Genomic DNA, 13,950 nt, shown 5'->3' on the forward strand with positions numbered 1-13,950 from the left:
GCAGAGGAGACTAATGGTGGAGTTGTCAATGTTAAAGGTTTTGTATTGCAGTGGGAGTTTGTTTAAGGTTTCTTTGGTGCCAACTAGAAGGATCTCTGTTTTGTTGCCGTTTAGGCAGAGGCCATTGGCTGCCATCCAGGTTTGAATGGCTGTGTAGATCTTAGTTAGTGCCGAGGCGTCTTGTTCATAGATGCCTGTGAGGGGGAGTAGAACATGAGTATCGTCGGCATATTTGGTGTAGACTATGTCTCGACGATCCAGGTCATTGAAGAGTGGGAGGGTGAACATATTGTATAGTGTGGGGGCAGTGCAGGAGCCTCGTGGGACTCCACAGTGGATGGTGGTAGGCGCATGCAGAGTCTGAGAAGACTTTCATGAGTCGACCCTCGAGGAAGGATGTGGATGTGACCCAAGAGATGGCTTGCAGAGAGAAGTGGGCTTCGTTTTTTAGTTGTGTGCCTAGGATGTCATGGTTAACCAGACCAAAGGCAGCGGATAGGTCCAGCAGGAGCAGGAGTGCTGGTTTGCCTTTGTCCATGATATCATTGAGTTGTATTTTGAGATCGAGTAGGTTTGACAAAATGTGGTTTTCTTCCAGGTAGTGCTGGATTTGTGTGTAGGCCACCTTGTACAGGATCTTAAGCAAGAAGGAGACGGTGGTGATGGGTCTATAGTTGTTGGCATTTTCAGGATCTAGGATTGGTTTTTTGAGAAGTTTGGCACACCCAGGCTTCTTTTAAGCTATCTGGGACTGAGTTAGCATTGAAGGAGGCATTTATGAATGATTTGAGAAACGGTGTAAGTGTGCACAGTCTTTGACTAATTTGGCGGGGCAGGCATCGCCTTTGCAGTTAGGCTTGATTTTGTTCACAATTTCAATTATCTCTAATTAAGAGACTTCTCTAAATTTGAATGGTGTGGTGTGTTTTTTTTTCTTTGACTTTAGACACTTTTTCAGCGTGGGAGGCTGATAGGATGTACTGAGTGAGGTTTTTGTGGAGGGCTAGAATTTTTTTATTAAGGAGCTCAATTTCGTTTAGGAGGGCGAACTGTATGGTGTGGCACCATGCTTGATCTTTAACAATCTCTTGAGACTTGGTGGCTGGTGTAGATAGTTCCTTGAATATGGCGAAGAGCTCTTTAGATTCTGAGCTAGCATTGGAGATTCTGTCGTCGTACGATGTAGACTTAGCTGTAACGATGGCTTTTTTGTTTTGGGTGGCCAGGATTTATAAGAGGATAATGAGGACGCGCTAGGAGAGCATTTTCCAGGAGTTCAATGCTTTGCGTTTTTTGGTGCCTAGTTCTTTTAGTTTTGATGAGAACCAAGTGTTGGAGTGTTTGATATTTTGGGATTGTTTCTTTTGGAGAGGGGCGATGTCTATAGCAGTGCTGATAATGGATTTGTAGATGTCCGCAAGTACTGCTGGGTCTAGGGCCTGGGAGGTTGTTAGTGAGTGTGTCTGGGTACAGTATGATCCTTTCTTTAGTAAGGTTCCTGGCGCTTCTGGCCATGGCTGGTGGTGTTGGGTTAGGTTTTTTCGCTGTGCTTGCGAGGGTGGGGATGAAGAAGTGAATAAGTGAGTGGTCCGACCATGGGGTGGGTGTGATGGAGCTGATATCGATGCCACAGTTGTGGTCCGCTACCCAGTCAAGTGTGCCTCCTTTGCAGTGCGTAGGTGAATTGATTTTTTTGATCAAAGCCTAGTTCTTGAGCTAAGGCTGTGGATGGTCTATCCTTCTGGTCATTGAATCCCAAGTTGAGATCGCTTATGAGGATGGTTTTGGTGGTTGTTTTTAAGTTTTCGTCTAGGAGGTGTGTAAGGTTTTCATGGAAGTCTGACATAGGGCCTGGTGGGCGGGAGACTAGGTTGATGGTGATGGTGGTGTTGGAGGATAATGAGAATTTAGAGGTGAGGGACTCGATATTGTCTCCGAGTTCAGAGCAGTCTATAAGAGCAATTGGCCTGTAATTTCCAGGTTCTGCAGGATTACCCTTTTTATATATAGGCACAATTAAGGCAATGTGCCATGAGTGTGGAATGAGACCTGTGTTGAAAATATCTTCAAATTTTAAGAACAGAATTGCAGCACAGAAGTTTGGATCAGTCTTCAGGGCACATGCAGGAATGCCATCTGGACCTGATGCCATCGAAAAATTTAGTTTACCTATAGCCCAAGTGATGTCATCAATTGACCAGGTGAATTGAGGTAGAGTGTGTAGCTTCTTTATGGGAAACTGTAGAGAAGAAAAGTGACTGGGGAGCTGAAAAATGTCCAAAATGAACAAAGACCAAGTGTTAGCAGAGATAACCTTGGGTGGAGCCAACTCAGTTAAGCTGGGGCCAGAATCTTTGAACATTTGCCAAATAGATTTTGTGTTATGTTTGCATAAATACTTCATTATTTCTTTGATTATCAATAAGATGCATAAAATATCGATGTCTTCTGCATTCATTGTTGTACATCCGTACAATTTTCTTTTTATTAGCCCGATATTTATCAATGGATGTCTTTTGAGAAGCTAAATGTCTCAAATCTCTATGCCTTTGTTTCTTAAGGGCAGCAATGTGTGAGTCAAATTGATGAGTCTTCTGCTTATTTTAATATGTTTTGGATAGACACAACAGTCTATCACGTATAATTGCATTATTAAATCTTTCCAAAAAAAATAACCCTGGCAAGTATAGCAGACACTTGAAACATATGAAACCATGCTCAGACTTTCAACCAGTTTTAGACATAGGGATTTGTTCCAATGAATAGTGCACGGCAGATGCTCTATTTCTGCCAGAGCCAATTCCGGAACAGTAGCAAGCTGCACCCAGGATACTTCTATTGTAATTGAGATGAGACAATGATGACTGTAACCCAAGTCCCTAGAGCATGGGTGCACAACATACCGCCCGTGGGCCAGTTGTGGCCCGCCATGCCGTTTTGTCCGTCCCACCAGCAACAAACACTTTCTGTCATGAGCATGGGTCCTGCCCCTAGATTAGCCTCTAAGAATTTGTGCACCACGGCTTATCATGCTTGGTCTGTAACAAGGAAAAAACCATGTCTAGGCTATATGGCAGAAGACCCTTCCTCATTACCTAAAATGGCGGCCTAGTGGTGCTATGGGAAGTGATGGTGATGGTCTAGTGCTTCACGCTCGCTGCACATATAAGCCCCTCCCTGCTCCTGCTCCGCGTCGACTGCTTTGCAGTGTACGCTTACCGCGGTGCCTGTTCCAGTCAGTTTTCCTCAGCCCATTCTTGAAATTTCCTTCACCGTAGTTATTCATTGTTCCCTCTGAAGTTAGCCTTGTAACTTCCCAGTCATTACCACAGTATTCCATAGTGTTCGTTTTTCAGTCAGCATTATCGGCAGTTGCCTTCACGTCTGCCGTGGCTCTATTGCTGCGCTCATTCCTGTCAGCGGAATATTCTCGTTGAACCTCCGTCAGCTGTTTGAAGTTCGTTGTCTTGTCAACCTACATTATCGCAAGTATTGGCTGTTAATGTTTATTGTGCGCACTTGTTTGGCTATCACTAGATGGTGCAGCGTGCATTTCCCAGTCAGCTGAAGAACCTTGTTTTCGTGTCAGCTGTAAGGAGTTGTTCCCCAGTCAGTCAGCCTTTTACACACACTGTAGGGAACTGCAGCCCCGTGACAAAGGTTTGAGTTATCATATATTGGATGCTACATTCATTCCAGTCAGTGGAACTAACTGGGGTCTTATTAGTTAGTTGTTGGAAGTTGTCTCCCTCTAGTTAGCATTCCGCCCATTCCGCACGAAGCTAGTGTTTCATGTAAAAAAGGCAAGCACATTGTTGAGAGTGTAAAGGTGTAGTCGCCTTGGTTGTTAATGTCCAGAGGGGAATCACAATAGTGGCAAGTTGTATAATTATATATATAAATATAATATTGAGTTGGGTGAGTTTTAAGATTTACAGAGTCGCTGTGTTAGGTACTCCTATTTTAGTGGGGACACATTTTCTCAGCAGTTGACATTGTTTGGTCACGTGTTCTCACGCACATATAGGCGTTCCTCATTTTTGGTTTAGGAAGGTTAGGAGTTCCTTGTCTTGCACGTTCTATTGTTAATGTAACAGCTCCAATTGTGCTATTCTTGTCAGGGATAGTTTTTATCTCCTTGCCTTCCTCAATAGCTCTCTCTCTCATATCACGCACACTAGTGGTCCTTACTCCCTTCAGAAAAATACATTTCATCTCCATTCTTCAGAACAAGCGCTCCTGCGCAGAAGCAGGATGGAGAGCTCGCTAGCAAATAATAAAAGGTAAAGACCCTAGAGAGTTGAAGTAATTTCTGAATTGGTGCATTTGACAAGCATATTGAGGATTGCTGAATGTTTTTTCTTAGATAATCTGACTGCATAGATTTACAACGCACACTAAGAATAGTACAACCTGATTTTCCAGAGAAGTGCTCCCGCAGAGTTTGAGGTAAGCGTTACACTTTGCTAATGGAGGGCGGCCCGCAAGCAGCATCGGCCGCCCTCCATTAGGACAAGTCTATGTTGTCTTCCGGGCCGGACAAAACACTGGCCCTCATTGGCTCAGGGCACACGAACCACGTAGCTCCTACGAGCCACGTAGTGCGTGTGTGCTGCACCAATAGAGGGCCAGCACTACGGCTGGCATGGCCAGTAAGGCTTGATGCCGGAAGGCATTTCAGCCTTGCCACGCCAGCCGTAGTACCGGACCTCACCAGCGTTCCAGCTAGCCTGCCTTGCAGTACGTCGTCCGGTAAGTACCGATTTTATTTGGGAGGGGGGGATGTTTGTGTGTGTCGGATCTTTGTGCTGCTTGTTTGTTGAGATGCGGGTGTGGGGGGGGTGTGTTCGGTCTGCCTGAATGTGTTTGTATGCAAGTTCAGTGTATGTTGAGATGCAGGGCTGGGGTGAGTGTCGGGTCTGCCTGAATGTTTGTTGTGTGCACGTTCAGTGTATGTTGAGATGCTGGCGGGGGGATTGTAGGGGGGGGTCGGTCTGCCTGAATGTTTGTTGTTGTTGTGTGCGCGCATTCAGTGTATTTTGAGATGTGGGCTGGGGGGGTCCAGGTCTGTATGGGTGCATGCTTGTGAGTTTGTTTGGTGAGTTGGGGGTGGGGGTTTGGGTCTGTATGGATGCATAGTGTATTGGTGTATGCTTGTGAGTTTGTGTGCTGAGTCGGGGGTATGGGTCTGTATGGGTGCATGGTGTATGCTTGTGAGTTTGTGTGCTGAGTTGGGGGTGTGGGGGTTCGGGTCTGTATGGGTGCATGGTGTATTATTGTTAGTTTGTATGCAGGGGTGGGGGAGTTGGGGTCTGTACGAGTATGTATACATGGTGCTTGCTTGGTGGCATGGGGCATAGTGTTTGGTTGGGGGATGGGGCCATGGTGTTTGGTTGAGGGGTGGGGGCCATGGGGCATAGTTTTTGGTTGAGGGGTGGGAGCCATGGGGCATAGTGTTGCACTCCAAGAGTGAACCCCTACCGCCACACCCACATTTACTTTTCAGCCCACTATAGCAATCATGTAAGGTACTTTCGGCCCTCTGTCAAAATCAGTTGTGCACCCCTGCCCTAGAGATACTAGGAGAACACAGTTTCAGTATTTTGTCAGATATCACAAAAAAATCGATTTGTAGAGACAGATTTCTCCCTATGCTTTGTATATTGAAGAGTGTCATGTGAAAATCTAGCAAACTTCATATTCCAAGGAAGGAAGTATTCCTTCCATCGTAGCCCCATCGATATAGATTTTTTTTTTGGTAGTTTAAACCTTTGTGGGTAGGAATGTCAAAAAAAATCCCAATACAATTTGCATTAAAGTCCCCTCCAACAATGAGACCCTCATACTTATTGCATAACACTGAGTTTTCAAGAATTGAGTCAAGGGTGTTCACAGCCTCATCCAAATTATGTTTGTTGGTTGAAATATATATTAATCGCCAACAATGTCTCCTTATTTCCAACATTCAATTCTATATCAATAGCAAGAATATTGCTTGATGAATAACGGACCACAGAATTGGCATTGATCTTATGATTGACCAAGATTGCTAAACCTCCTATTGGATGACCCAGTCGATACTTTGTTGCAGGACTGGAGATGGCAAAGTATCCATTAACAGACATTTGTTTAATGAACATTGTCTCCTGTAAGAGAATAATAGCCGTAGTGTTGAATATAGAATAATGGTTATTTATATAGCTCTTTTGGCAAAGCGATGTACATAGAACTTATTTATCACAATTACCACCAAACCAAAGTCGGTACTCCTTTATCGACCTTGAAAGGATGAAAGGCTGAGTTGGACTTGCCGGGATTCGAACCCACAGATCACGCAGAGATTGCAGCAATGAGTGCTCAACCGGCTGAGCTATCTTATTGGCTAACATCCTTCAGAGGTTGGTTAACGGAGTACCGACTGAGGTATAATGATCACAGTACCTAGATGTATGACGAACCATTTATGAAGCGCTACATAAAGATAAATACCTATCTGGATTATCACAGGGACAGGTTTTGCTGAGTTTCTATTTCAATTAGCAATGTCATTTTCATTTGTTTGTTTTTTAAAAGCGCTTGCACTTTCTTGAGAGTCAGGTTTTGGATGTTTTATTTGTAGTCTTGAAGATTTGAGAGGCTAGAACACCTGTGATTAGTGTAATGACAATTACTCACCCTTGAGCAAAGCCTCTGCTCCACTGACCATTTATAGTATTGTATCTAACTGACTGTAAATTGAATTAGAAGTGTAAAAATTATCTGCCTCTGCATGATTATGCACACAGCATCGGAACTCTGAAAAATACAATTGTGCAATACTGGTTTGCTTTCACTGCAAAAAAAGCATAAATTGTTTAAAAAAAAAAAATAATAATTCTCAATTGCAACTTAGTTTTCCATCTTATTAATTATACAATCCTAAAATTCTAGGAAATCATGCCCAGTGCTTCTGACGCTGAATGGAAAGAAACCATTCCTTTTATCGGTGTGCAGTTTATTTTTTTGAAAGGCTTCAGAGAAATACATTCTGTTTCAGAGGTGGCTTGCAATTACATCCATGTAGATACAAATCAAAAGAAGCTTTCTGGTTTCTGTCAAGTAACCTGACCTTTGCACTGCACTATCTTCTAAACCTGTGTGTAAATGTACCCAGGAAAATAATAAAGCTGGCGTATTTACAAGATTTGCATGCGTAAAAAGGCCTGGTACTCACCTTATCTGGAGCCCTGCCTACAAGACACAATAGACTATTATTTTGAACATAATACGGGTAGTGTAGACAGTACTGGGACAGTTTGGGGTGCCTTTAAAGTAGTGGTCAGGGGACCGGCTATTGTGAAGGTGGTGGGGACTCAAAGGGAGTGTCCTGGCAGAACTTTGGGAAGTAGAATGTGAAATAGAAAGAGCTAAAACACAGGCGGGCACAACTGGAGAGGAGCCGGCGACACTTGCATCACAGAGTCTAAAGTGTATTACCATCTGGAGAAGCTGAGGAAACTAGATTACGGGAAGTATATACAGAGACTATATGCGGAAGGGGATACACCCAGCAGGCTCCTAGCCTGGTTAACTAAACAGGAGGGGAAAAATGGGCCGATTAACACAATAAATGGCGAGACTGGGAGGAGGTGAGGACCCAAGAAGGAATTAAATTATTCTCAATTCTATGAGAGCTTGTACTCCTCAAACCATGTGGTGGAAAGCCTCGGATATTGCTGACGCCCTGGCCGAAATCAGTCTTCCCAAACTAATTGAGGAGCAGGCACCGATGCTAGAGGCCCCCTTTACAGTAGTTGAATTGACAGCCACAATAGTCTCCCGACCGGCAAGTCCCTGGGACCCGACGGGTTACCCAGTGAATTTTATAAGAAATACAAAAGCATCTTAGCACCAAAGCTGTTGGAGATATATGAAGAAGCATATGAGAGAGGTCAGTTACCAGACAGCATGTTGGAATCTGTAATAATACCCAGCCTAAAACCAGGTAAATCACAGCTAGACTGTGGCTTCTATAGACCGATTTCCCTGATTAATCAGGATTCCAAAATCCTGACAGCGACTCTTGCTAGCCGACTCAAACGAGTCTTACCCATGCTGGTGCACTTGGACCAAACAGGCTATGTCCCAGGGCGGAATACCACATGGAACTTGCGAAGGTTACACCACGTAGTAGATCAAACGGATCATAGACTGGGTGAAAGCCTTTGATTCTGTGAACTGGAACTGGCTGTTGTGCGCACTGGCCCACTTTGGGACAGGGGAGAGATTCCTTTGTTGGATCAAGCTGCTATTTAAAGACCCCCAGGGCAAGGGTGAAGACAGGCAGACATATTTTGGAGGCTTGGAGGATATACAGTGGCACAAAGCAGGGATGCCCACTATCCCCGATGCTATACATATTGGCCTTAGAATCACTGGCAGCCTTCCTAAGGGCATAGTACAAGGAAACCGGGATAGTAATAGATGGCATCATACACCAACCAGGTCTCGCTATAAGTGGACGACGTGCACCTATTGGTCAAACCCACGTGTGCATTTACCAGATCTGCTAGAAGCCATAGATGCATTTGCTAAACTGTTGGGAATCTCCATTAACAGAGGAAAATCTTCCCTGTTCCTCCTAGCTGACCTAAGGCAAATCACCTCAGGCCAATTGCCGGACATAGGTCTCACATGGGCGCCATTATCTGGGGACAGATGTATACCACGAGCCCACAGACGCACAAGGCTAACATACAAGCAGCCCTAGACAAAATAGAGAAAGCCATGAAGTTCTGGAAGACTCTCCCATTAGGACTGAAGGGAAGGGCCGCTCTGTTGAAAATGACGGTACTGCCCCGCCTGTTATATTACTTTACAAACATACCTCACGACATACCTGGGACATTCTTCAAACAGTTAAATACATTGACACAGGAATTCCTGTGGGGAGGGGGGAGGAACAGAATAGCCCTAAACCCTCTACAAAGAGTCTATGAAGCGGGAGGGATCAGACTACCGGACTTCGAACAATATTATCAGGCAGGACAGCTGCAATTTGTAATCAGATGGCTGGGTGATGACCCAACCATAGACTCACTGCTGTTCCAACCCGCGCTGCAGCAGTACTATCTGAGAGAAGCATTATGGATGGACAAGTCCCTGACCAGAGCCCTCCCCACCATGGTCAACTGGGCCTGACCCTATGGAAGAAGGCATGGAAAGCCTGACTGATCGGAGACCCCTGCTCCACGCAGACTCCCCTTGCAGGATTGTCTGGCGCCCGAGCCCAGACCCTGCGACATATCTGAGACATTGGGAAAGTAAGGGGCTAGCCCAGATTGGTGAACTGTGGAAAAATGGACAATGGGTGGATTTCCAAACCCTGATGGATGAGTATGACATAGACAAAGGCCAATTCATACTGTAGAACAGTATGGTTCGGACAATCAAAAAGAGATGGCCGGAATTATCCAAAGGCGAGGAAACCGAGAGGGTGCTAGACGCGTTGTACGATGTTTCAGAAGGGGGGCATACGGTCTCCAGACTCTACGAACAGCTCTTGAAAAATAACAATGCGCAAGTACTCCAGACACAGGGAAGATGGGAAGGGGAACACCAGAAGACCTTCACCGATCAGGAATGGTGCAGAGCCCTACGCCACATGAAGGAAGTATCTAGGAATGTGCAGCTGTATCTCACGCACAGAGCATATCTCACCCTCAGGCGAATGTCCACCACAGGGGACAAGGAAACCCAAAGCTGTTCACGGTGTGCAGCGGAGGACGCAGACATGCTGCACATATTCTGGGCCTGCCTGGTGATAATGAAGTTCTGGGATAACATTAAAGCAAAAGCAGCGGAGGCGGGAATCCATATGCAAGAGTGGACGCCGGAATTTTACCTGCTGGGTCTGTTCCCAAGAGGTGGTAAGCAGAGGACGTACATAGCAAAAATGAAAGACTTAATGACCATTCTAGGAAAGCGTTGCATAGCAATGGCATGGAATTCTAGTACAGGCCCGGACATAGAGGCATGGTGGGCCGACTTGAAGAAATGGACACTAGCCGAAACAATAGTTATGGACCAGGGCACTGCAAAGGGGGGAAAGTGAGAGTGGAAACAAGATACTTGCTTGGAAAGCGCCGGTTGAACACAGACGTAAACGGTTCAGAACTAAGTGGCCTAGAAAATGCTATTGAAACAGTAGAAACAACGGTAGAGCACCTCCCTTAGGGAGACAATTTGGCAGGGGGCCTGAATCAGGTGTCAGATGACCCAAAAGGGACAATTTTGTAGCAATGCAGAACCACCAGAGATCCGTGCAAGGACGGCTGCGGAAGCACGCCAAGACAGTTGAGAGAGATGTGCGAAATCCCAAAACAAAGTACCAGATTGTGTGTGGTGTTATTTGTTGTTGGTTGTAAGCTCATACATCTGGCATCACTAAAATCATTGATTGAATGAGCTCTGAAACATGCCCTATTCGATTGTTATTGTCAATACATTAGATTAATATAGATTGATTACCCATCATATTTAAAAGCACTCATTGTTGTGAAGCCATCGCTGAGTGGGTGTTGACATTTCCATGCAGATCCATCTGCCGTCAATGGCTCCTTTAATGTTTGCCACATTACTACTAACCCATAAAGCTCAGTTAAGAGAATGTTTAGGGATTTGTGCAAATAAAGAATATTGACAAAATCTCTATTTACTAGTAGTTACTGTCTTTTTTAAGTGTGCACCATTGGTCACCAGGAACTTGAGCATCCTCTGAGTGGTGACATTTTATCTTTTTTGAATATTAAATTGGAGTGCTCTGTTCAATAGTGTGTTAGTTAAATATTTTTTATTTCATTTTAGGATGCACCTAACTCAAAGAGAGAACACATTGTCAAAAGGTAGGTATACATATTTTATACATTTGTTTGCACTGCAATTCTTAAAGGCATCACAAAAAACATGTACTTGCAATACATTAGGTCACCATATTTCTCAAAAGGTGTTCAAAGGGTTTTTTCAGCATGTACTCTGATAATGGGTTCTGAGAAGACACTTTAGGCTGAAACCAGATACACTTAAGTCTTTGTTTAAACGCCCAATGGCAACTTAACTGAGCAGTTAGGCTTAGACTCTGGAGGTAGTAGGCTAGTGTGAAGTACAGTTAACAATTGCAAAGTGTTTAGGGACAGTGGTCTACAATGTACACCACAATATACGATTTATGAACACCGATTTGCATCCGGTTCAGTACACTACTAAAGGGTAAACGCCATAAAACATTTGTGCATCACGAGTTTAGTAATGCCAAAACTGGTCACCTACCACTTTCATATTTTACACATTTAGACAAAGGTGTGTATGTGTGTATATATATAGTGGTATACCTAAAATGGTTCAAAAAAGGGGTTAGAGTGAAAATCACAAGGCTTGAAATGGTTAGAAACCTCCAACACAGGAGAACAATGCTTTAGAAGTCCGTACCTGTCATTTTCAGAGTTTAGTCTGTTACATGCAGGATTCTGAAGAAAAGTATTACATCTGATCTTTACTAATCTGGCTGAGTTTAGCATGTCATAGAATGGGGACTTATGAAACAAATACCATGTCGCCACATGGGCGGATGTGTAATGCGAGCGGTGAAAGATCGTAAATTAGATGGATGACTGGTGGTTACAGCCATTAATAGAAACTGCCTCTCAAGTCTTAATGTGTGCTACATAAACATAAGTCAAAGGAAATTTAGAAAGTTCTGAGTTCTTCAGATTTTCAGAGGGTAGACTACCAGGCCCTAGGCGACTAGAGAAAACTCCAGACTCTGGCTTTCTGCAAATGCCCTGGTGTAAGGGACCTACTTTTTAAGTTAGGAATTTATTTATGACAATTGGAATGAGAGAGAAACTGTTTTGACTGTCTTGCTAAGCCAGTATACCCAGGCCCCCGGAAATGAATCACTTGGGTAACTGGCCTCACCTTTGCTGAAAATCTCATTCATGAAAGACATCCACCAGCTCAAGGCCTACCTTATCCTGATACAAACCTAGATGTCCAGCACATATGTCAAAAAACACCACAAAAACCGAATTCCTTCTCTCCAATAACCCAGAACTCTACCACGTTGACACATTGCTGTCTTCCATGAACCTAGATGGCTTTATTCTGTTGCTGATACTATGCGCCAAGTCCCTGGGACTCCATATCGACAGCATCTCTCCTTTAAAACACACATAGCAAAGAAAATCCATGCAGCTTGGTGCCATTTTGTTTATTTTATGGACAATTGAGTCCTTCGTTTCAGACAATAACCTCAGATCCACAGGCCCTGATGCTTTCTCACCTGGATTGTGGAAACGGTGCATTCACTGGCCTTTCCACCTCCATACTGACAGCAATGAGAATTGTCCTGCCTCAGCAAAGTTTTCCGCAAATTTGACCATGTTATGACCACAATCCTCAAACTACACTGGTTGCTCCTACAAGAAACTATCACCCTAAAGACCAGCTGCATCTTTTACAAAGTAATAATTTTGCATGCGCCCTTCTTCCTAGCAGACAAATTTGCTATCGCTGGCTGGTAATGCTCCACAAGAGGGCAGGATGTGGATCTCCACCCACAGGCTGTGGTATCTCATACCTGTCAACATTAGACACAAACCCACCCACATGCAATTCATAAAGGGGATCAAAAACCCCTATTCAAAGAGCATCCTCACACATCATAGAACCCCCAGAACCGACATGCCAGCTGAGACTACCTCACCCATAATTGCTGTGCTGGTTGCTTACGTTTTTATCTAAAATGCCTCTCCTTTGTCCCACTTCCAGTTTTCCTTCTAACCCATTGTTCTCTCCTTTCTCCAATAATTGATTTTACTTTTCCTCTGCCTCTTTGATTTATCTGGAATGTATTGCCCACTTGTATTGTACTACTTTAATTCTTTCTGTTCAGAGGTTTGGCGTAAGAGCTATACAAATTATGTAAACACAAATACATTTCAAGATTTGTACCGGCAGTAGAAGAGGACCCCGTAGGAACAGTAAATGTGTTCAAACGTAGATGTGACCCAGTACAGGATAGGGACAGCGGGCCCCTCGAGCAAAGCTGTGGAACTTCGGTTTTCCTCCAGGCCTTTCTTCATTGTGAGATTTGGCAGCAGGTTGTCGAGTTCCCAAGAGAGCAGTGCGAATGGCAGCAAAGTTACCAGTGACAAGGCAGGAAAGTACTAGTTCAGCTGTGTATCCCAGTGCCATGTAGATACATGCCAGTTGCAGACACAGCTACATCTCTGGCCTGATTTGATAAGGGGTATTTCCATCGGGGTGTGGGCAGAATCTACTGCATCTAGGCACAGATTCGATTTATTTATATAACATACACCAAAATCCAATACTATATAGATGAAAATTAAACTGACCAGTATGCACTCATCTAAAGATATGGATTTTCAGTGCCTTCGAACACTTGAGATATGATTCGTACAGAGTAGGGCTGCATACTGGTTGTCCCACCAGTCTAGAGTATAAAGACACCGGGTATAGCGCTTCCTGAAGGCAGAGGTCATTGACTTTGACAATGCTGGTCGCTGCCACAGTCTTCTTGCTGGGCTCTGGTGGTCCTTTGGCTTCCAATGTTTGGAGCTGATGGTTGACCCGTGGGGGAATCTGACCAGCAGCGATTGTGTGGAAGATGGACTTCCATGGATCTCCCAGAGGATCCTTTAATGGATATGCTTCCCGTGCATAGGTTTGCTTGCAAAACGCCTTTTTGGTGCAAACAGATGGTGTGACCTTGCCTGGCTTCCTCCCAGGCTGGGAAACCAGTAATAAGGGTGGCTGGTGGACGAACAAGGAGAGCGGATGGCGATTCCCGTGGAATCAAAATGTTGGCCGCGACTGGCTCAGTTTGTCAGACTGGAGGTAGCTTGCTCCTGCTGGGCTATTGGGCGGACCGGAGGAACCAGGGGCACG

General features: G+C 44.5%; 1 protein-coding gene across 1 annotated transcript in view; it reads left to right on the forward strand.

Annotated features, from left to right (window-relative positions):
* CCDC66 (coiled-coil domain containing 66) overlaps positions 1-13,950 on the forward strand; it is a 561,787-nt gene that overhangs the window by 466,436 nt on the left and 81,401 nt on the right. Inside the window, exon 16 of the mRNA XM_069643663.1 lies at positions 10,846-10,883. Coding sequence (XP_069499764.1) covers positions 10,846-10,883 — 38 coding nt within the window. The remainder of the gene's footprint in view (positions 1-10,845; positions 10,884-13,950) is intronic.

This window comes from Ambystoma mexicanum, chromosome 2p, assembly GCF_040938575.1.
Source record: "Ambystoma mexicanum isolate Mex_15411 chromosome 2p, UKY_AmexF1_1, whole genome shotgun sequence".
Classification (NCBI taxonomy): domain Eukaryota; kingdom Metazoa; phylum Chordata; class Amphibia; order Caudata; family Ambystomatidae; genus Ambystoma; species Ambystoma mexicanum.